Source organism: Ylistrum balloti, unplaced genomic scaffold, assembly GCF_031769215.1.
Source record: "Ylistrum balloti isolate Yb309-2 unplaced genomic scaffold, AGI_CSIRO_Ybal_v1 Utg370220, whole genome shotgun sequence".
In the NCBI taxonomy this organism is placed as follows: Eukaryota; Metazoa; Mollusca; class Bivalvia; order Pectinida; family Pectinidae; genus Ylistrum; species Ylistrum balloti.
In genome coordinates this window covers 245,169-269,425 of record NW_026782185.1, presented here as the reverse complement: position 1 = coordinate 269,425, position 24,257 = coordinate 245,169, and the positions used below count along the sequence as shown (strand labels likewise).

Below are 24,257 nucleotides of genomic sequence, written 5' to 3'. Positions count from 1 at the left end.
GATGTATATCATTGTATTATAAACACCGCATTATCAACCATTTGTAATTATATGTCTGGTACTTGTCTTGTAAAAGAACATGGCCATGAAATGACTTTCCACCTGCCACGAAGAGTATAAGAAAGAACAAAAATGTCACGTTTCTCGTTTTATTCAGCAATTTCATTCATAACATGAGAATAAGACAATATACATTTAGAAAAATCCGATAATCGGCCGAAATTAAGATAAGCCATCTGCTTGCACATATAATAGACATTAACATGTACAGTACCAGCAGCGTTAAAGTGGAGAAAAAATGATAGCTCAATGATATATCAGATAGTTTAATACACTAATGGCAAACTGACAGAAAACATGATATGCAAATGTACAGGGTTTACGTAAATAACCCTCAACCTGATATTTGCATAGCCTAGACGTAAGGAGACAATAGATACAAAAATACTGACTCAGCCTTATGTTAAGGCAAATTCATTACAACTGGTTATTAATTCAAATTATATATCATTCTGATTTTCCTTAATATTATTCAATATTGTCAAAAATATGATATACAACCTGCATTTCCGGTATCAGATCACCGAAAAAAGGGACTGCTTTGTATAATGTGTATATAATTAATGGACGTTAGTTATCACAATAAACAAATATTGATTTGCAATTTTAAACAGTATAGATATATTCTGTACGTGTCTTGTATATGGAAAATCCTAAATATCAAATAGGCCCCTGTATGCTTCTGTTTTATCTTCAATTTCACAAATATAATTCTAACTCTAAATTTTCAAAACTAGAAAATTATACATGGCGTCATTTTAAACTTAATTTCCTGTAAGTGGATATGAACATTCTTCGCGGGTAGCCGGTGGAAGTATGCAACAACTTGTATACATGTTGGCACAAAATCTCTACACGAAATCCTGTATGGCTCCCGATAAACATTAGATATATACATTAACGTACTGGCAAAATGCATGACAGCATGCTTCAAACCAAAATCCCGATAAGGTCCGACAATACTGGCTTTAAAGGTGAATGACCTTTGGCATTTAAAAGCCAGAACGTTTTTGCTTCGATACTAGTAAAGGTCATCACAAATTGAACATGACCACGACTGGATTCATGGAATTACATAACTCAGTCGTTGATTAAAACAGATCTCTATCATATTTGATAAGGATTGAGATTATCTTTAAAAAATTGATCCGTTCTGATTAAATCTTTGACAATATCAAAATTTCACTTTAATGAGGTTTCAAACGCAAATAAGTTCAAATTCATTGCTACATATCATCTGCAAAATACTTTCGCTCTCGATATATCTATCGAAGTTGCTGTGGAGCCTCCAATCTGAGACAATTTTTAATAGAAAATATATGGTATCATCGTACATTTTGTGCTATTATAATATAAAGAAAAAGACATTAGTTATTTTTCTGTCACTTGTGAGTGTCGAAAACGTTGAGAAAATAAATTGATTATCTGACATAGAACATATGTAACAAGTTTTTTACTTTATTGCAGTGCCAAGATTTTCTTTTTAATGTTTCCCTGCATATAAAATCTTCCATTTGACTGACAAGATAAAGCTAGCTATACATTAACCACATCAAATTCGATAAATTTAACAATAATAAGATTAAACCCGTTAACATTGTGAAATTACAACGACTAGGTAAAGTTTGATAAATTAAACATTAATAAGATTAAACCAGTTAACATTGTGAAATCACAACGACCAGGTAAAGTTTGATAAATTAAACATTAATAAGATAAAACCAGCTGACATTGTGTGAAATTACACTGACCAGATAAAGTTTGACAAATTAAACATTAATTAGATAAAACCGGCTGACATTATGTGAAATTACACTGACCAGATAAAGTTTGACAAATTAAATATTAATTAGATAAAACCGGCTGACATTATGTGAAATTACATTGACCAGATAAAGTTTGACAAATTAATCATTAATTAGATAAAACCGGCTGACATTATGTGAAATTACATTGACCAGATAAAGTTTGACAAATTAAACATTAATTAGATAAAACCGGCTGACATTATGTGAAATTACATTGACCAGATAAAGTTTGACAAATTAAACATTAATTAGATAAAACCGGCTGACATTATGTGAAATTACATTGACCAGATAAAGTTTGACAAATTAAACATTAATTAGATAAAACCGGCTGACATTATGTGAAATTACATTGACCAGATAAAGTTTGACAAATTAAACATTAATTAGATAAAACCGGCTGACATTATGTGAAATTACATTGACCAGATAAAGTTTCATGAATTAAACATTTATAGGATAATGACGATATTTCATAGTATGTATTTTACAGCTACTTAACACAGCAAATACTAATATCTTATGAATAAACTATAAAGCATGTCTAAATCATACCAAGCAAACACATTCATGACCAGCACTGCCCATATAGCAAATACCTGACATAGCTTCTAATAAAATTAACAACATTTATCTCTAGTATCATGCACACCTATATTGTTGTACCACGCTTCAAACGAAAAAATAACAAACATTTAAATTTGTAGATAAAATATCAAATTAACGGCGTGGTTCACACATAAGATCAAATGCTTGTTTCCATGGCAATATGGCCGGCAGGCGCCATATTTTTTGTTTGTATCACAAGGTGGACACTGGGATTATAATCATGCATCGCTGATGCTAACAGAAAAATCCTTTAAGTCACACGCGCGTCATAATGACGTCACCACGGTACGTGTATATACGTGGCATGAATGTTTAGCACAATGGCCTAGATGGCGAATGATGCAAGCGCTGAAATATTTTGTATTTTGGCTCGGAAACTCACTGCGATATAATAGTATCAAGAAATGGCTATTTTATATAAATAGCTGGTTTTATAGTAACAATTAATGTCACAGTATATATTTCAATATAGTCCGGCCTGCTTCAACTACCATCTGCATTCCATACGTGAAGTTTCAATCATTCATATGATAAAGGAGACGTCCTCCTAGTGGGAGGAGCGTATGTACCCCAGGAGTCTCTTGAGGAGAAACCACCAAAGGGCCTTTCTTCATACAAGCTGTCAATTTGAAACATGCCCTGGCACCCGATACAACACTATTTCGTAGGACGCCGTTAATTTAAAAACGTATTTTCATTCGCATGTGATCATCTAAATGTAATTTTTGTCTACCATTATATACAGTGATGGCCTTGACCTTTGTTAATGTAACAAAGGCGCGTGATGGTGAATTTGTGCCACAAAGTCCCTGGCAGCTGTTAGTGGCATTTCTGGGTGAATATACACAATCACGTTAGTTTCTGTATGCCAGGGTGGCATGCTTATTCCCATCCGGATGGTTCGGATGTTGACCGGAACTGGCATTGGTCGTGATGACCTCCATGTCGTAGAGCACCGGTCAATCTGGAAAAAATAATACCACCATTTTCATTTCCATTTATTGTGATGGCAATCACTATAATAATAAACTTTATACAGATTTCTAAAATACCATACAAAATCTAAAATCTACCGTTTTGAGTAAGACACTATATGCAACTGATCTCCATATTATACATTGTACCTTCCTCCGAGGAATAAGGTTTACCGCTATATTGCGACATAGTGGCCCATATTGACACCTCGACGTTTTAGTGTTGCGACAGACTTTAATAAATAATTTCAAAGTTACAACAGAAGTCTAGAAAGTGAGGCTCAACGGAGAGACAACGGTGTCCCTACAACATTTTTCATCAGTTAACAGTGAAAGTGTACATGTATCCCCGTCCCTGCCTCCCTGATAATCTGTCAAGGTTAGAAGCGATGGGAGAGAGAAACGAAGGGAAGTAACTCTGGTGGACCAGAATGAAGTAATATATCCTATTTTAAGGTCCGCGAAAATATAAGTTCTATGTCAACAAGGACTTTAGTTTTCGGCGCCTGATACACCCCGACTAAGACAGACGTTACAGAGCGCCTACACATAATAACAGCTGTTATATAACAGTGAACCCTGCGATTAAAAAACATGAAGATGCAATACGACCAGGCATTGTGCTATCTGACAGCAATATTTATCAAATAAATGTCACGGTAATGTTACGTTTTCGTTCAGCCTATTGATTAAGTTACTGCACAAATTATTGCCACAGTGATTTTGATTTAAACATATTTTATTGCATAAATTGTATATACAAATGGATTGGGCACAAGTTTACAAACTTATATAAAGCCCGTTCCAAGATAAATAACAGACACATATAAATGCAAAAGATGACCTATTCGAAATTTACAAGATACAATTATATATACAGAGAGAGAGAGGGAGAGAGAGAGAGAGAGGGGGGAGGGAGATAGAGAGAGAGAGGGGGGAGAGAGAGAGAGAGAGAGAGAGAGTACATCTACAAATGTAGTGAAAAAGGAACAATAGCGATATGGTCTAACCCAACCCAGGTGACAATCACATTCTTTATACTATTCCACTCTTCCTAGCGTTCAACTTGTCAATGTCTATCAAAAACCGTGCCACCGATGTCCTTCTCCTTGGTCCATGCTGATCCTTCTGGAAATAACATATCTCAACCGATTGTCACCCGAGTTGGGAAGGAACGATTATAATTTACTATAGAGTATAATTTAAAACCGGTTTGTATTTATAATAAATCTTTGGGTGGATTGGCATATAGTTTCGTTTTCCTGGTTAGTCAGCTCGGAGTTTCCAAATAATAGAAGGTGGAGGTCTAGTGGAATGAAATCATTAAGCTCACGATAAAGTTGTAGGCGTTGGTAGGCATAATTATTACATACAAAAAAGAAGTGATGAGCATCTTCGATATAGTGTCCACATTGACAGTGTTTATAATTAATTAAGTTAGCATGAAACAAGTCATTATTTAAAGTACTGGATCTGTTACGTAATCTGGCATGCAGGATGTTAGTTTTTCTATCACCAATAAGAAAATAGGGCGGAATTCGAATGTCTGTGTTTTTACGGAGAGAGTGTTTAAAGACCGAATATGTTTCACTTTGTCGGATATCGTGGTCTAACTGATTCCAAAGATGAATAGTAGAGGGAAAGAAAGAAGATTTTGTGAGTTGTAGACGGTAGTTTGGTATGGAGTAATTATTGGCATTTCGAAGGTTATAGGGTGAATTTTCTGAGACTAAGGGGGGAAGAAGAGTGGATAAATAATCAGGTGTTAAGTTATTTTTGATTTTATAAAAAAGCTGCAATTTCCTTCTAGAGCGTCTAAAGCAAAGTGGTTCTAACCCACATTCAGAATATAAGGAATCTCTGCTCGTATAAGATGGTAACCCCGTAATCACACGAGCAGCCTCTAATTGAAGTTTTTCTAATTTGTCTGCGTCACCGAGAGTACATCCATCCCATACCTCACAGCAATATTCTAATAGTGGAATAATATAAGAATTATATATTCTATACAATGTTTGTCTACCTAGAATAAATTTAAGTTTTCGCAAGATACTAATCTGCTTAGATACTTTTTTACAAATGTCCTCAATATGACTTGTCCATTTACAATTCTGGTCAAATGTTACCCCCAAATGCTTATGATTATCTACAAAATTCACACTAACATTATCAAATTTTATATCTATCTCGTAGTCTAATTCGGAATTATGGATAAGTAATGCTTCTGTTTTAGTTGGATTAAACTTTACTAGCCACTTTCTCGCCCAATTTTGAATTTGTTCTAAATCATCATTTATTACAGTTTCAACGTTGTAAGGGGATGGCTTATAAACAGTTTCCTATTTTCATTTGCAAGTTTTATGTAAATAAAAGAAACGTCGAGGAGACCGAACCTCTATGCAAAGATATAGACAGACTTTCAAACGATGTTTATGGTTTTTATCTCGCAACTAGCGATGTATTTGAGATAAACAAGCGAACACTGCGCCAAACGTTCCATCTCATTGCCAAGCACGCGCACTGTAGCAATTGCATTGACAATATAAACAACATATAGAGGATCAATACCGAAGCCATGTCTGAGCGTATAATACAGCTCATCTCAAAAGTCTCGTACGGTTTTGTGAATATGCACTTGCATATTTTTAAAGAAAATAGATATTATCCCTCAAAAATCTGCAGCGAATAAAAAAAAAAAATTGGACGTTACACAACAATCGTGTTGTGCATTACATAGCTGATACGTGCACAAAGTTACACTGACGAAAATAAAGGAAGTTTTTGGTTAATGGTAGAACATTAATTATAATGAATTTAAGAAAATTTTGATGCCAAAATTAAGCAATTATTTGGTATGAAAAAAAAGAAACAAAATCAATATTCTTTGGTAATGTGAATAACATATATCGTAAATATTGTCGTAAGATCGTAAATATCACGGATCAATAACTTGACCCCGTGTTTCTGTGATCTGTTTTACAGAATCGGCAGTCAATAATATGAATCACATCTTTGTACTTTAAATCACATTATTATTGAACATATTATTATTGAATTATTGAACTTTTTGCGGAGAAATTTCAGAGAATAAAACTAACGACAAAAAAGATACAACTGTACAGGCCTAAATTCAACTGTTCTGATCAGATGTAATATGCAATCCAGGGAGTTATCAACACGAAAATAAGTAACTCGCCTAAAAATGGAAATAAGCGTTATTTGTGAAAGTACCTGTAAACAACTTACGCCTAGACACGAACAAAGCCCGCAACACAGTGGATTCTGTTCCGTCAGGCGACTCTCCAGGGAGCTTCCGACGCTGGCTACTAGTTCCACGCCGAGGAAACAGCCGAGCGGCACGTTCTGGTAGAATGTACTGTTGTACTTTGAGAGTTCTAGCTTGTAACCGCTATGTGACGCTGGACTCCCCTCTCCGAACTCCGACAACGTAGCGTCTGTAATAATACAAATGACATCCCAGGGTGTCATAGTCTCTTGTAGACAGATTTATTATCCCCCCTTTACTTTTAAAACAATTTCATTTGCAATAGATGATATGATCTTTTACCAATGGCTGAACTGACGCGAACATTACATGGCAGTCTACCATGCACGTGCTGGCCCGACGCCGCCGGGAATTGACCGCGTAATACAATATGTTTCTTCTATAGCCAAAACACGACAGACATCATACATGTAGCTGACGATAACTTGTTTATAATGAAGTGTATTTAACTTAATTTTGCCTGCATTACTGTTTTTGTTTTGTTTCTTCCATTTTATTTTTTTTCTGAAAAAGACAAGAAAATGTTATACTTCCTAGGTTTATTTCACAGAAAACATTTTAACAAGTGACGCGTGGTTCAACGTCAGAATATTGTCGGGACTGGAACTGCAATAGATTTGTCCCCGGCTACTGTTGCGTTGGGGTAGTGAAACGGGCCTTGTATCGATTAGCGCCAATAAGAAGAGCCTCTGAAGGGTAAACATGGTTTGAAATTGCTTTTGTAAACTAAAATTGTTGCGGATTCGAGTTGACATTAAAAGATAAGTATTAAACCAGATCAATGGTGTATCGATACTTTAGATCGATATCAGGGGACGTTAGGTACAAAAACCGTTTTAGATCTTTAGTTTTTTATATCAATTGGTTATCGAACTTAAAATCAACCTTTCATTTCTGGTATATGCTGTAGAGCGATTCGGTCCGTATGGTTGGGTAGGAGAAAACATGCAGAGATACATGTCTTTCCGTGCACTCGTTTAAATAGAGTTGTCGTTCCTTATACTAGGCCGAATTGTTCTACACTCAGCAAGATTTCGCTTGATTAAAAGAATCAGACACCGATATTGAAAATAAAAGAATTCAGAATTATATAAGAACAGTAAATACAGAGGCAGATTTCGAACAAGGAAGAGTCAATCGATTGTTCTGGTTCCGATACGTCATCAAATTAGGGTTTGTCCAGCTGCTGTATCTCCCAGAGCGTGAAATAAATGTAATAACACGTCTGACCTACATATGTGTGTTGTCCTATTTCCATAAGATGTTGATCAATTAACAGAGAAAAAATACAATAAAGATTTTATTAGCGAACAGCTTCAGACTGAGATACAATATCCGGGCTCCGCTTCTACTACCATCTCATAATTACGGTCACGGTAATAATGATTAGCCAAAATTGATTAATTCCGATCAAAATTATACAACAATATCATGATTCTAGGAATCGATGGTTACCGGTATTCAATAGGAATGGAATGTATAGCCTTCTTTCGTTATATCTGCCCAACACGTCTCCCTGACTACAACATATTGATGTGTCGTTTGTCTTTACAATAAACAAACAACACAGGGATTCTATATCTCCTAATCATCCAGTACACGGTGACTTCAGATGTTTGGCTGTATCCCTAACTTAAGCGGTTTATGCTAGAAGCCCAAACCATTAGCTGGTCGTGGGTGTGTCCATTGACAAGACTCTTTAAACCTTATAGATATTGACAGCATGCGACGAGCCTCCCGCGTGATGTCCATTGATGTTAGCACCACCAACTAAAAGGAGACCGAGCTTAAAAATGATACGTAGACAAATCAGTTGCATAAACAGATTACATTAGGGCCACTCCACATAATTAAGGTAGCCGCAATCATACAACAGAGGTTTCGAGTGTTTGGCCACAGTGACTTCGGTAACTACGATACCTTCATTAGCTTCCGCTGATAAAATGAGTAGTTTCCGGTCTGTTAGACATATCCGGCCCTTGCCTATGGACGGCTTGACCTTGGTCTTGCACTCCTTGTCCAGGAAGTCAAGATGAGTGAAGTAGAGCCACGCCCCTCCAAGGACCAACACTTCTCCCTCCTCCAACATCCCTGTTATAAATATTGAAAGGTCAGAGGTTAGCTTTCCCACTACAGGAATAAGTCATTTCATGTTATCAATGGTCGTGTTATCAATAACCCTGTTATCATTAGTCCTGTTATCAGTGGTCATGTTATCAATAACCCTGTTATCATTAGTCCTGTTATCAGTGGTCATGTTATCAATGATCGTGTTATCAATAACCCTGTTATCATTAGTCCTGTTATCAATGATCGTGTTATCAATAACCCTGTTATCATTAGTCCTGTTATCAATGATCGTGTTATCAATAACCCTGTTATCAGTGGTCGTGTTATCAATAACCCTGTTATCATTAGTCCTGTTATAAGTGGTCATGTTATCAATGATCGTGTTATCAATAACCCTGTTATCATTAGTCCTGTTATCAATGATCGTGTTATCAATAACCCTGTTATCATTAGTCCTGTTATCAATGATCGTGTTATCAGTGGTCGTGTTATCAATGGTCGTGTTATCAGTGGTCGTGTTATCAATGGTCGTGTTATCAGTGGTCGCATCAATGGTCGTATTATCAGTGGTCGTGTTATCAATGGTCGTGTTATCAGTGGTCGTGTTATCAATGGTCGTGTTATCAGTGGTCGTGTTATCAGTGGTCGTGGTATCAGTGATCGTGTTATCAGTGGTCGTGTTATCAGTGGTCGTGTTATCAATGATCGTGTTATCAGTGGTCGCGGTATCAATGGTCCTGTTATCAATGGTCGCATCAATGGTCGTATTATCAGTGGTCGTGGTATCAGTGGTCGTGTTATCAGTGGTCGTGGTATCAGTGGTCGTGTTATCAGTGGTCGTGTTATCAATTGTCTTGTTATCAATGCTGTCGTGATGATTGTGTTATCGATGTTGTAAGCGGTTGTGTGTGTGTTATCACCTTGTAAGAGCTGTTCGTAGGTAAGTAGCTCCCCGGGACGACCTTTAGCTTGCCACACATCTTGACGCATGTCTTCCCCCTGAGCGAGGAGACAGTCGTTCAGCTTGTAGAACTTCCGCTGTTTGGTATACGCCTGTTCTAATACCAGCTGAGAGGAAGGATTCAGGTCTAGACGTGAGAAGTCCTGATTGAAGGGCCGAGGTTCATCAATAATCACAAACCCAATCTTACCGTTGCTGTCCATTGTTGTGGGCGGAATTACCGAAGAAGGTGTCGTCGGCTTCGTCGTTGTCGATATCGTCGTTTTAGCACCGAAAGGTACTAATGTATGTGTCTCAGAGGTGCTGGCAGACGAGGAACTGGTGGTCTTCAGTGTAGAAGGCGGACGATTCGTCTGATTGGAGTTGACAAGTGTTACACCTTTGTTTACGGTGATTTCCGTTTCCTGTAACAGTGATAGATGTAGAACATTAGACAAACAGATGCACGAGCAGCGCGCGCTCTAAGTGGCGCCCTGGTTCACCGCCATTGTCTCTCAAGATGATGGTAAATGGTTGGCGTGATTTCAATAGACGTATGTCTATCGTGTGTAGGTAGAGAAAGTGCTGATAAGATTTCCGCATTCCATCAATCTTTGGACAAGTAAAGGATAATTAAAAATGGCTAATTTAAACCTTAGAGGTGGAAATGGGAAATTCTCCAGAGCGACAGGGTTTAAGACATAATCACTCTTACCAAGAAATTACTTTAACTTTCGAAAATTCCAGAAGTTTGTCTTTACGACAGCATTAATAATTGAGTGAAGGGGAGTCTCTAATCAAATAATTTTTCCTAATTTCATTAATTAAATCAACATTGATGTGATTATGTTAGAATTTTTACTTTCTTAAAGGATTCTAAGGAATGTTAAGAAAAAAATTAATACGTAGCTTGTAGTAATTTATTGTTAATTTATAAAGATACAACCACTATTACGCACCTCTGTCCTACAGAAAGCTTGAAACTAAGTCCTAGTGCTGGATCCTAACCATCTCGGAATAATCACAACCAGAGTTGTCGTTCCTCTGTTACCAATGACTTAAGACTTTCGAGGTTGAACCTAAGTAAGCTACATGTGTCAGTGGGAGGGGTATTCCACATTAGTATACTCTGGTAGATATTGCACATTGCCATCAAACGTATCACATGTAGATCTCAGCACTGACAGCAATACACGTACTCAAGGAAGGGAATTGAGAATATAAAAATTGGATTTGAAAACTATGGTTTTTCCATGTAATTCCACTATTTATCACGAGTGCTCAGTCAGTTACCACATACGCATCCGTAAACTACAAAGAAGATTTAATATTCATGGTTCGACGCTCCCTAATCGTGGCTGCTGATGTCATTCAGGAAGTTTAAAACGGAGCAGACTGTGCTGACGTGGTTGGTTCTTAAGCATGGCACTATAAGCTAACTGCTTTGGTCGGCATGCGACGGGCCTTCCGTATGTTGTTCATTGAGACTGCCAGCGACTACTACAGGAAGGCCCCGCCTCAATAAGAGCATTATTAAACCAGTAAACAAACAGCAAATAGAGACAAAAATTCCCTCTTTGGGATGACATAGGGGGATCTCAAACCGAGGTTTGTCGATATTTTCAATCTTTTCCCGAATCTTTTTATGAAGAAGGGCAATCTTGTATGAGGGTTGAATAAATTATAGACGTAAACTGGATTATGCCATGCGGCTGACCTCGGTAGATTCCGGTATCCTCGTAACAACGGAATTGGCCGAAATGTGACGAGTTTGTCAGTGGCATGTAATGACCCACATGCGAGTACACCTCCAGTAAGATTACTAAGAAACATGATGAATCACATTGCTTAGCCTTTCATACACAATGAACATAAATTAGTGTCGAGGTGGCAGAGAATTGTTTGTCATGCCTTGTATTCAGACCTGGGGTATATAATATGGATTCTACATTCTTGTACGTCTCCAGTTCAAACTGATTATACCCAAAACATCGTGGGGCAACTCCACAGAACAAAACTAAATTATCTTTTTACAAACTTAGCTTTACAAATATTGGAATGATTCGATTTTGTGTACACGAGGTAAGACTATAAATTTCCTGTGACATGCCCTCGGTCCTAAGTTAAATCATACGGATTAAATCAGTCTCGTGGCTCTCCTGTTTAAAGGTCTCGTGCAAACAGTCCCGACTACGAAGTAATTATACAAAGATGCTGTTTTGTTTTATAGCCCATTTCAAGTCACCACATTCCAGGGAATGTGGTATCTGCCAAAACATATGTATCGCAGTTACGTGGCAAATGATTTTATCATTTACAATTAGCGAAACCTATATTTCTAGATGATATTTAGCTCCTGCCATGTTGTATAGGGATGTAAATAATTACCGGGGCCGCGTAGCATCAGAGACACAATTAAAGACACAAGCCTGTTTATTAGACATTTGGTTTAGTTTCTAAGGCCAAATAAATAACATTTCTGTTTCCTGACGCATTCTTTGAAATAATCTGTGAGAAGTAGATTTACAGGTTTATTCCTTGTTAAATTTACAAAGTACACAGTACAAACAACATCGTGCCCCATCTTTTTATCAATACCCATAGGTCCATGGCCTAAACGCTAAGCTGACTATCTCATCGAAGTTCGTTTTGATTACTCAATTGTCGTGTTTGCAAGGTCCATTGGTGAAAAAATGCAAAGAGCTATACCTCTGTAATTTAAATTGAATCGGTCACATTGTTGAAACTATCCATCTGAGATCTTAATGATATAAGGCTGCATACAAAATATCATCAAATTCTGTTAATATTTATTCAAGAGTGTTTACAGGGGCCCGTGGTAATGAAACTACAAAGGGCCATAACTCTGCAAATAATGATCAAACGATCGAATCGGTCCCATCGTGCATGTCATTCGAGATCTTATTAATTTGAGACTGCAAACATATACTAGCTAATAGAGGTATGTAAATATGCAATTTCCCTATATCTAATATAAACAGAATTTCAAAATGTAAGGCTATGTCACGTGGTTTCCTGGAAAGGAGAGACATTATAACTAAACAAGGTTATATATGTTTTTTGATTGCATTCCATTTTAAATCGAAAATCTCGAATAATATCTATAATGTGTCTTTAAAGTACTGGAATGAAAATCACGAATACTTTCTATAATGTGTCTTTAAAGTGTAGGAATTACGTATATGTGATACTTCATACCGATAAAGACGTTACCGTATGATGTAGGTCGGTGGGTGAGCAGACATTTAATTTAAACATCAGGTCTGTAGCAACTGTCAAGATATAACGTAAATGACGTGCCTTGGCTTTCAATATCGACTTTTGATAAACAGACGATTTGATAAATAGCCTGTACAATTATCTCACAAACAAAACATTCACAGATACAAGAAAAAGTACAAATGTATTTTATATCTGCGAAAGGAGGATAGGCGTCAAGTCGAATGTCTTAAAGACAGTTATGCTATCATCACTTTTGTATTGATCTAACTGCAAAAATTGTCACGATTCACTGAAGTAATGCTGAGCAGCGACGCACAGGAAGGCAGTGTCTGGATGACAGAAATACACGTGGTCCGAAGTTGACAGGAAGACACTTGATCCCTGAACAATGGGAAGACATCTGGCCTGTGGTTTATAGCGAGAGCAGTGTATGACATGTAAGACAGGTAGATACGTCGCCAATTGCCGACAAGAAGACACGTCGCCCTTAGCAGACGAGAAGATATCATCAGCGGATGATAGGAAGATACTTGACCCATGAACAATGGAGACCCATGGGTGTTTGGAAGGCACGTGACTCATATATACGTCGTCCATTGCTGACGAGAAGACACGTCATCCTTACCAGGCGAGAAGACACGTCATAACGGATGACAAGAAGACACATCACACGTTGAAGATGATATAAATTCAAGGACACATAAAAGTGACTAGTTGATGGGAGATGAGCTTATAAGTGCCTCATGAAAAATACTTTGTCAGCAAAAATGACATCTTATTGGAGAATGACTAACATCTCAAGTAAGACAATTTGGTGACCACTTTTATGTTCATATAAAAAACCAGTTATATAAACGTTTTCTTGGCAATTTGTTTCCTGATGTAGGTACATAATATGTAGTCGACAATACATGTATGCTAATTGAACTTGTTCTGAAATGGAATATATCTTATCAATTAACATTAGATATTTGTGCCCAGATATTTCTTATAAATCGTGCAGAATGTGTCTAGACCGTTTACGTGGTGTGCCCTGGAACCACACACTGTAACATTGCGAAAGTAATCACCTCCCAGCGACATGTGTTGGTAGAACCAAGGGGGGATTCTGACATCTGTCTGTACTTTGTAGAAAATCCCCTGTATATCTTACAGTTATTAGGAGGCGACGAGAATAGAGTTGTTACTCCGGCACAGCTTAATAGAGTATTCACTAAAAGTATTAAAAGTTGGTTATGTCTTCCCTCCTATAGGAGGTTTGTTTATAACATACACTAAAACTCTGCCCTATGTTTATCTACATCACAAATAAACAATAAACAAAACGCTGACAAAATCCGTTAGTGCTGATATTAAGTATTTAACAAAACTTTGGTTTAAATAAATTTTAACTCTATCTTCGTCTTGTTTTTAGCAATGTTTGTAAAAGTTTAAAGTTACATGATAAACAGAATCTTGCATTCGTTTCCATTCCATGTAAGATGTATGAAACATATGTCACTTATTCATTATACAGAGACTCTTTTCATAAATCTTAAATTAATAGAATCTATGTAATATCATATATATATCTATACACATGATTTACATTGTAAATATATATATATCATCACACTATTTCCATGTATTTATGTCATTATATTATATACGTTGTACATAAATGTTATATGTATTATTGTATTATCTGTATTATACATGTATATGTGTATTTTATATGCATGTATATATATCAGTATATCATATATATATTATCATAGTATATGATATATATTATCAGCTGTTTTTTGCATAATGTAATGGCAGATTCTTTAACATGTAGCATTTTAATGCAAAATGATCTCCATCGAACGACTTAAACTATCAGCGACTTCAAAGAATTGTGTCTGAAAAAAATCCAGATATCATTGCGTGTTTCATGATCTTATATTTTGTTGCAAGCTAACAAAGCTTTGAGGAATTAAGCACAGATGTTTAAAACTTAACCGGGAACATCTTCACAAGAAAGGGCTGTCACAAACCATATGTTTCCTGTCGGGAGATAGCTCTACAGGATATTATATGTCAATAAATCTATTCATACGTCATGTAAATAGTGAAACAGGTTCTTCAGGCGTAGTGATTCCCCCAATACCGCCCTCTCCAATATATATAGCGCTAATTTGTGTCGGAAGTATTCTCTACTCATGTCTGCTAATAAATTTTCGATGAATTATATTTGCGGTTTCCGTTAAATCTGCGTTATATCATTGTGCCTATGAAGTAACATATTTCAACAGATATTGAAAAAATACTTTTTTTGGAATGAAGAAATTCATTTACTATTTTCAATCAACATCTATTGCGCTTGCACCAAAGTGATAAAATTTAAAGAAAGGGTTGTAGAAAGTCGAAATTTTTACGTTGGGATGTGAGAAGGGGTACGAAGCCATATTGAAAATAAAAGAAGTGGAAATGAAGCATAATATGTGAGTATATATTGATTTAGAGATAGCGTGCACCTGATATGCTCTTCTCTCCTATAAGCACTGGATGCTTCGTACATGTCAGTTTTTCTTGTCCATCATGAGGAGCGCATTCCGTTCTCGTTAACAGCTACCTCTGTCCATCGCCGTAGCCCTAGCTAATCTCCCGGAATCCCCCTTTACCATTCTGATCACCTCGGTCGATTAGTTATTTCCCGAGGGGTTCCGGCCGCGATTTATCAATTAAAGTAATCAGTATTTGCTTTCTAATTGCTATCATTTAGATGGAGACTCCATGGGCCTTTATGTTTACGTTTTGATAAAATAAAGAAAAAAAATGGTACGACATATATTCAAGTTATAATATACAAAACGTGTGTTATTAATCTTTGAACTATTTTTTGCGAGAGAAAGAAATCCGTATGTGCTATGAAGAGACAGCCTTTTATCGTCGTCGTGAGAAGAAACGTACCAGTCCAAGCCAACGGCGTCGTATATACCCAAAGGTTATCTCTGCTCCAACATACCGCATCACACACCAGTTTTTATCGATACCGTGGGATGGAGCGTTTTCATTGCCGGGGAATCGTCAGATCTGGCACATTTCCATGTAAATCACGGTTTCTAGTCGTCATATTCACCGGCCAAAGTGTAGTCTAACGTCTTTACAGTATTGCTAAGTACAAAGAATTCCCTACAAATATCGACGACGAGAGACCCACGGGTATTCTTGTATGAAAATTCGGCCATGAAATTTTGATGTCGATTTCTATGCGTATGTATGTAAAAGAGAAATTATGGTAAAGTTGCGAGGAAGGTTAACAGAATGTCGATCAATGAATTTTGTGCTTACAGGCCAAGTCCAATTTGCCATGGGTTAGACAATTCATCCGTACTTAAATGATTGCTCTGCTTAAGAAATACAATCTACATTCCCAAAGGCAATACAAATAATAGAGTGAAGAAAACTCGCCATGTTGAATTGACACCGATGCATTCTTTTCTGTTAAATTTATATAGCACATACACACACAAGTTAATGAATTAATCCATCATATGCTTTAGTATTCGTATGACTTCATCTTTCAAAGAGAACTTTCAATAATCTGCGAAGGAAAAAAATATGAAATTTGAAGCGAATTGTCAACAAATTTTCGATTAGAGTCCAAGTGGAGTCATAGAGGCAATTGTTTGCTATTGACAACGGAAAGCAATCACCATTTCTGCTGCATGTCCTTGAATATGAGAGAAAATTAAGAAGACGCATAAATAAACTTGGGACAGATATTTTTTTATGAATCGCTGGGGAAAAGTCTATCCAAAGTAAACCTACACGGCCAGTCAGTGTGATCAATACTTTAAACGTCCAATCAATCTATTGAACTCTTGGACCGCCTTGGCTATTCGGAGATGAATTCTGACAACGGTGCATGGCCACCAACATGTAGACAATTTCGGAACAATTTTTTCATGTTGGTAATGTCAATAGAATAGAAGTTCTTATAACACAACCAGTGAAGGATTTAAGAGTGACATTTCAATAACTACACTGTCACCTTCATCAGACAAATGACAAGTGTGGAGCGTACTATCACTGACGTACGTAAAGTGAACGAGATGGTAATTTTAAAAAACGGGAGAAGAGAGAAAGAGAGAAGGGGGAGGGGAGGGGGGAAGGCTCTCGCGTTAACACCTGAGCGGAAAAGTTGTCTATGGTTAAGCTGAATTGACGTTCTGAATTTAAGGTAACAAACTAGGAAGGTCGGAAGGTGAACAGGTTCATATCTAACTCAGTTGAAACCCATATTAACCGGGGGATTACGCGGGCAGCTAGCAACAGCGTTAATATTCAGAACACCAAGCGCTAAATTTGACTTCACTTATCCACTATTAATCCACAAACACCAGTATCTGGAACGTAAACAAGTCAAGCAAAAATCCAGCCTACAGTACATTTTTATATGATGTATGGTGCACTAGGTTTTGTTTAAGTTGTTTATGTTCCAATGATCCACTAAACATGAACACTCTGACCTTAATATTGGTGTCAATTCGAAAGGTTAATTTCCAAACGACAGAAAGTTTTAATGTTCCGCGATCTTATTACCGTACTGAATCCTCAAACCCTGTCGATGATTTGGGTCAATAGTCATTTTTATTAATTCTATAGAATAAAAAATACTAAAAGTGTTATGTATCAGTTATGTTTATTAGCGTTTAATCAATCGCCTAAATCCGGTTAGCTATCTCCTAAAGTGTATCTTTCAATAATAACTATTAACAAATTTGAGTTATATAACCGACGATAGCTGAAGGGAATTATTTGGCTGAATATTCAATTCAAACACAGAATGGAAACCTTAGACGAAGAGTGAAGAGTGTCGTGTGGTTTCGCTGATTGCGTCGCTGCGGCGAATACAGATAGCCGTGTTCGCGCACACTGTTCATCCTTAACGATGTGATAATACACGTGATTTACTTGTCAAAGACACATCGTTACACTTGTAACGTTCCCGTCTTCACAGTGTGAAAGACAATTAGGGGCACTATATATTAATTGGACGTACACATACACACGGAATATCTACCTCCTCCTAGACACGTCAAGCAGGATGAAACAAGTGCGAACATCCAAGTCAATTGTGTTATATACATTGCGTCCGTTTGCTACATTGCGTTCATTGAGTTGTATTGCGTTCATTGTATACGTCCGTTACCCGTCGATATCATGTTTGCTCTACATAATTTATCATTACCTTGAGAGTTTTTATTTAATTATTTATCATACTTTACCGAACACGTCCTGGAATTATCCGGATTACTTAAATTCCATCCTACAAACTAGCTTCATCGACACCGGAAATTCCCCAGAATTGTTCTTTATATATATATCAAAGAAGTTCATTTGAAGTCTTAAGATGGTTTAGATGCCGACAGCAACATTCGGAAAGGGCATGATTTTTTTGCAGAAAACCTTTAACCTTTGCTGCTTCGACAATATATCTATAATAGATGAGTTTTCATATGCTTCAAAACTTGATAAAACTAAATGTTGAGTTTAATGTTCAACAGTTTCATTTCCTTCTGTATCAGCTGATACTAACACCAAAGATACATACGGAAATTTCGTAACAGCGCCGCTCTCCGGATCTGGAGGTTCCAGATGACACGACAGAACCTCGTCATATCCACCGGAGATGATTACGAGCAGTGAACATTTTATCGAAGGATTCCGTCGCCTCTTGACAAATAATGAGATTTATTTATTCATTGATTTTGCTCTAATGAAATAATTCCAGCAGGCGATGCATGGCTCCCGAAAGAGTGTTTGTCAATTCAATATGAAATTAAAGCCAATGTGTCAATTAAGGCGATTGTTTTCTGTAGCTGTGTGAATGAATTTCCAGTTCTAGGTTCTGACATTCTCTCAATACTTCTGTAGCTAAATACAAATGTATGATATTCAAGAAGTAATTTTTGCTCTGCTCTTACATAACCAAGAACTTGTACTACAAGTCCATATTTTTAAGAAGATAGATATGTGTATAATTAAATGTTCTTTTAAGTTAGAAAAACAATGTTTAAATAAATAAAAAATGAACAGAAGAAATAAAATCAGGCATTTCCTTCATAACAAGAAAAATTAGTCAAACTACCTCCAATATATTTCTATATATATGCTCAACGAAGTAGTAACGGCAGCAAAGTGAATTGTACGTACTGTCGTTATTACTTCATTGGTCATATATCTAGTCCAGTAATACGAATTCAACGACCGTTTGTTTGTTAGGATCCAGTACCAATATTGGACCATACTGTCGATAGTACTTTATTATGAATTAAGACGGTTTCGACGGGGTGCGGGTAACACAGACATTTTAATAGCTTGGATAACTTCAAATTGGGTCTATGCCACCACATCCTGGAATATTGCCGGAACTCATTCCTGGAAATGTCTGAATCAGAACCACGATCGCCACAGTGAACCACCCACTCATTTAATAGAAATCTCCTATCATTATGGTAAATTTGAGAATGTTAGTCAGCATATCGTCAATGCCAATATACTGACATACCGTATAATATGATGTAATAGGACGCATTAGAACAGAGTATACAAAAGACACACAAGTGATTTTTTTTTATTAGAATTATCTTTTCAATAACATATGGCTCTGTTAGAAGACATTCTGTTTGTCTCCGAAAATGCGGCCTTATCAACAAAAAAAATCTGTAAGGACAAAACCGGAATTCCATTCATAAAGGAATGAACGTAATGTGGTTCAGCGCCCTTTGGACTCTTTACTCTGTCTTGTACAATAAGAGACAACATCATTGGACGCAAACATTTAGGTAATCATTGGATGTTCATTCGAGATGATTCTCCAAGCTTAATTATTCTGCTTCAATTTGTTTATGACCATTATTAGTAAGCTGTCTCTCTAGATAGTCATTCATATAATAGTATTTTGGAATGAATTTCTGAACAGGGCAAAAATTCAATAAATCGAGAAATTCGAATAATCGCTGTTCAGGGAATATCGACCGTACTTATAATTGTATAACCTACCACTAGGTATACTATATATATATATATACACATTTCTCCACCAAAGATATTATATATATCAATTTGAGGTAAACTTTACTAGTACTTTATTTTAACAGTCGACTCTACGTGCATGCCAGACACAAGATACGACAGAATTTTTAGCTTGTTTTTTTCTGAGCCTCAGGGAAGCTTTTCATCAATATACAGATTACTATGTAATTATTTCACCTAAACCTTCTGCACCGTTTCCCCTCAGCACCCGCTCCTCTCAACCATACACCCACTAATACGTGAAAAACCGGCATGTCGTTGGTTTAATGGAATTCACAACTGGTGTAGATATGCGGACATCCCTGGGCTTACAGCCGCTGTATCCTGCCTCCCCATCACACTGCTGGGAAAACGGTATATAACATTGCATTCTTGTGAAAACGCTTTTCCAGAAATAAGTTCTCTCTCCCTCTATGAAGGATGAAAAAAAAGCTTATCAACCCGATCGCAACTTTAGCATACCGCGTTATTATGAATCTGAAGTCTGGGCTGATCTCGTACACGTGCAAATATCTGACATTACACGTAATATGTACAATGATACCACAGTTGCACGCACCAAGTGTAAATGTATGTAAATACATAGTGTAAAAACAGAGGTAAATCAATGTATAAGTGGTGTGTGAATTACACTCTGGATACCATAGTGCTGCACTGACGTACATACTTCCCATTTGTCAGAAACAGCAGCCAGCATTCTCTTAATACCGGGATAAATAAAGACATGATTGCTCGTCTCATTTGACCCAAATGTACCTGACCAGAAACTCAATTCCCGAGTATCCTTTGGCCCTAATACCTAAATAACTAATTACCCCGGACCCCATACCTTGGTCAGAGATTGAATCCTACATGTCATTTGAACCTAATATTACTCCAAGCCACAGGTCCGAGTCTCTTCTGTCCCTCAAACAAAGCCAGAGACATAAAGCCAAGTATTTCTCAACCCCAAACCCTGATAGAAAATGAAAAAGAGGGAGATGTGCAGGGGTTCCCGGGAGTCAAATACATACTTCCTCGTGTATTCATACCAAAAATGTTGAAATGAAACGGAGAATGAAGTGTTTCAGATGACAACCGCGTAACTTAGAGACCTGGCATTGGACAGGATGTTGATGATATAAATCATATTTTCAGGAGTCGACGACAACTACGCATCAAAGCAATCCGAAACTGATTACTGTATCGTGTGATTGAATATCGATCGTCCTACACCATTCTAGTTTGAACAGTCACAATATATCTGGATTTTATGAAAAACAATCGTGGTGTTGTGGTATTAAAGAAACAATGTTGCTATGTAAATTCACACTTACTGTAAAATATTAAAGAGATTATCGATTTGTATGGAAATAAAGCTTCTTCAACCAGGATGTTCGGTATGGAATCGTGGAAATCGATCCAATGCAAATGTTTCGTTTCAAAGGCGACGTTTTTATCCCAACTTTGGAATTGATTCTTTCCATACCCCTTGTGTGAAATATGTAACGAACATATCACCCGTGCTTGTTGGCTATATCGAGCTAGTCCGTAAGTAATTTAGCTGTACAGTTTACATCTAGAAACATCATCTAATATTCTCTGCGATGATTTAAAAGTTGTGGACTAACGCAGAGAAAGCACTTTGTTCTAGTCGCAAATAAAAGAAGATGTCTCCGAATCGAAATGAGGGGGGAGGGTGGCATATGAACAAAACATAGTCGAATCTATTTTATGTTAAATACAATGGTCTTTATATATAAATTTGTCATGTGTTTAAACTTGGTCACATGTTAAACTATTCTAATCGGTGCAAAAAGTACTCCTTAGCAATGATAGTAAAACGTTTAAACTTATTATGATAAGAAGAGAAACAAAAAAGCCTTAACCGCAACCCCACCCCCTCCCTCACACACTACATAAAAGAGAAAAGAGAATATTTGAGAGACTACTGTTCTCAAGAAGAAAGCACTTTAAGAAGCCCTCTAGAGAGCCCTCTGTATACATCTATCCGTGAGTGATCTCTGAAGTCTGAATTATCCAGAGCTATAACTTATTCGTGTTGCTATGCTTTAATTATGCAGTACTAATTCAGAGTAAATATGTTCTGTCGTCCCCATCACCAATACATTACCAATATAGGCATTGATTGGCCTCGTACATGCGGCCAAACCTTACGGTCCGAGCATTTAAACGAGCGCCTATCACTAAATCATCTACAGCGCGTCTGCGCCCGAAAGGCCCCATGTATAAAACATTGTTATGTAAGAGATTGATTTTCAAAAGCAATTAACATGGAAAATTTCTATATGGACATAAAACATGATGGCTAATGTTCGGTACTGCCTGTAGGCTTGTACGTACGTGATCGCCCTGTTTACTTTTGATACATGTAACCGCTGTATGGTTATAATGTTGTACAGAAGGATTACAGCTGCGCTACACAAGCATAGTTAGTCTGTATTCTTCATGATACTTTCCGATTTCGATATTTTCAAAGTGTTTCTTACGACAAAATCAATATATTGACTATATTGGTAGGATTACGATGCTTAACAGGACATACAATTATTACTGAAACGTTAAAATGTTCTAAAAACATGCAGTATATTAATGTTAAAGATAGGTTAGCGTAGTGGAGCACTCGGCACAAAATGGACGTTTCTTAATGGCTTATATTGGTTTAGTGTCATAACTGAGCATTGATTTCTTATATAATTAGAGACCCAGTTCTGTTTGTTTTCTCTTTCCCACGGGACTTAATCTGTTGTTGGTATTGTTTTCGATTCGATAAATAATTTTATTTTACTATCCGCAAACACTACGAACTCTATCCCCTGTCTCACGGTTTCTTCATTGCTTACAGTTTCTTTGACATTGACACCTCGTAATTCATGTCTTCAAGACGATCCCTACCCCGGTGTCTTAACACAATGACCCTTTATGTTTCTCTTTCCTCCCACGTTAAAGAAATATTTTTCTTCCTCCCTCCCCCGGCGGTAAACGCCTTTTTGTTCCGTCCATTCCTGCCCCGACGGAATACGCACACATCTTTTTGTCCCAGCCCCACGCCCGTCCTCCCCCGTCCTATCGGTACAGACCTTTTCGTCCCGCCCATCCCTGCCCCAGCGATACACTTTTTTTTGTCCCGTCCATCCTTGCCCTAGCGATGCCCACCTTTTTGCCCCAGCCTTATGCCCTGTCCATCCCTTCCCTAGCGATACACACCTTTTTGCCCCAGCCTTATGCCCTGTCCATCCCTGCCCTAGCGATACCCACCTTTTTGCCCCAGCCTTATGCCCTGTCCATCCCTGCCCTAGCGATACCCACCTTTTTGCCCCAGCCTTATGCCCTGTCCATCCCTGCCCTAGCGGTACACACCTGTTTGCCCCAGCCTTATGCCCTGTCCATCCCTTCCCTAGCGGTACGCACCTTTTTGTCGCGCTGATTGGACACTTGCGCCACCTGTCGTTGTTCCTGAACTGACGGGAGTTCTGCTTGCTCCTCAATAAACTCATTTCCGTCCCCCTCCAGGACAGGTGACAATTTAGACTCCGTTTTAGGTTTAGCTGTCTTAGGGCTGGGAGATTTAATGGACATGATGACATGATCGGAACCTGGCCACGTGGCGGGGGTCCCAAGGGGCCTCCTGATGGGGAATTCCACATTATCATACGGGGCGGCATCCATCACCGAGCGACGGGGCTGATTGTATCGGTCACGTAGTGACAAGAATGTAACAAATTACTAAACACAACGCTCAAAGGCAATACACCTTTGACACGGGCTTCTCATCTTCTATATAATTCTGTTCACCCTCCCTCTAGGACAGTCCGGCCGACCAGGAGAGGTGTACCCTCCCTGTAGGTCCAAACTTTAACGCCACGGTACTTAAGACCAGTTATGTGATGTGTAATCCATTCCACAAACTCTGAAATCTCGGCAGAAGTGAATCACTTTGATACCGACGGTACAACACACAAATACTCCACTGATAATTTGAAATATATCCGATTATGAAACACCCATAAAGTTCCATTTCACTGTTGAGGCTGAAAATACATCATTATATACGAGAGCACTTGATATTCATTCGCGGCAGTTTTTTCCCCTTTGAACATTTCTGTAAGTCTTCATCCAGGATGTACGTTATAGAGCCGTGTTCTCGTGTAACATGTACGCGGCCGCTCGCAACACGTGCAATAAACACAGAGAGTGACTTT

General features: G+C 37.6%; 1 protein-coding gene across 2 annotated transcripts; it reads right to left on the bottom strand.

Moving 5' to 3' along the window:
• Window positions 1-135: 135 nt before the first annotated feature.
• Window positions 136-24,257, bottom strand: LOC132551824 (uncharacterized). 2 transcript variants are annotated; one of them, XM_060215971.1, is made up of 5 exons: window positions 23,467-24,257; window positions 9,728-10,172; window positions 8,658-8,828; window positions 6,683-6,906; window positions 136-3,441 (listed from the first exon to the last, which is right to left on the bottom strand). In XM_060215971.1, exons 1-5 carry the CDS (start codon window positions 23,722-23,724, stop codon window positions 3,241-3,243), a joined length of 1,299 nt encoding a protein of 432 aa, XP_060071954.1. In that variant the 5' UTR covers window positions 23,725-24,257; the 3' UTR covers window positions 136-3,240. The 2 variants fall into 2 exon arrangements, with proteins under 2 accessions (XP_060071954.1, XP_060071955.1); XM_060215972.1 differs by having other exon boundaries at window positions 6,698-6,906.

Coding starts and splice junctions, on each gene's coding strand:
- LOC132551824 (XM_060215971.1), bottom strand. CDS start 23,724: ATGGATGCCGCCCCGTATGATAATGTGGAATTCCCCATCAGGAGGCCC. Junction 10,173..23,466: donor CCAATCAGCGCGACAAAAAG/GTGCGTACCGCT, acceptor TCACTGTTACAG/GAAACGGAAATCACCGTAAA. Junction 8,829..9,727: donor CTACGAACAGCTCTTACAAG/GTGATAACACAC, acceptor TATTTATAACAG/GGATGTTGGAGGAGGGAGAA.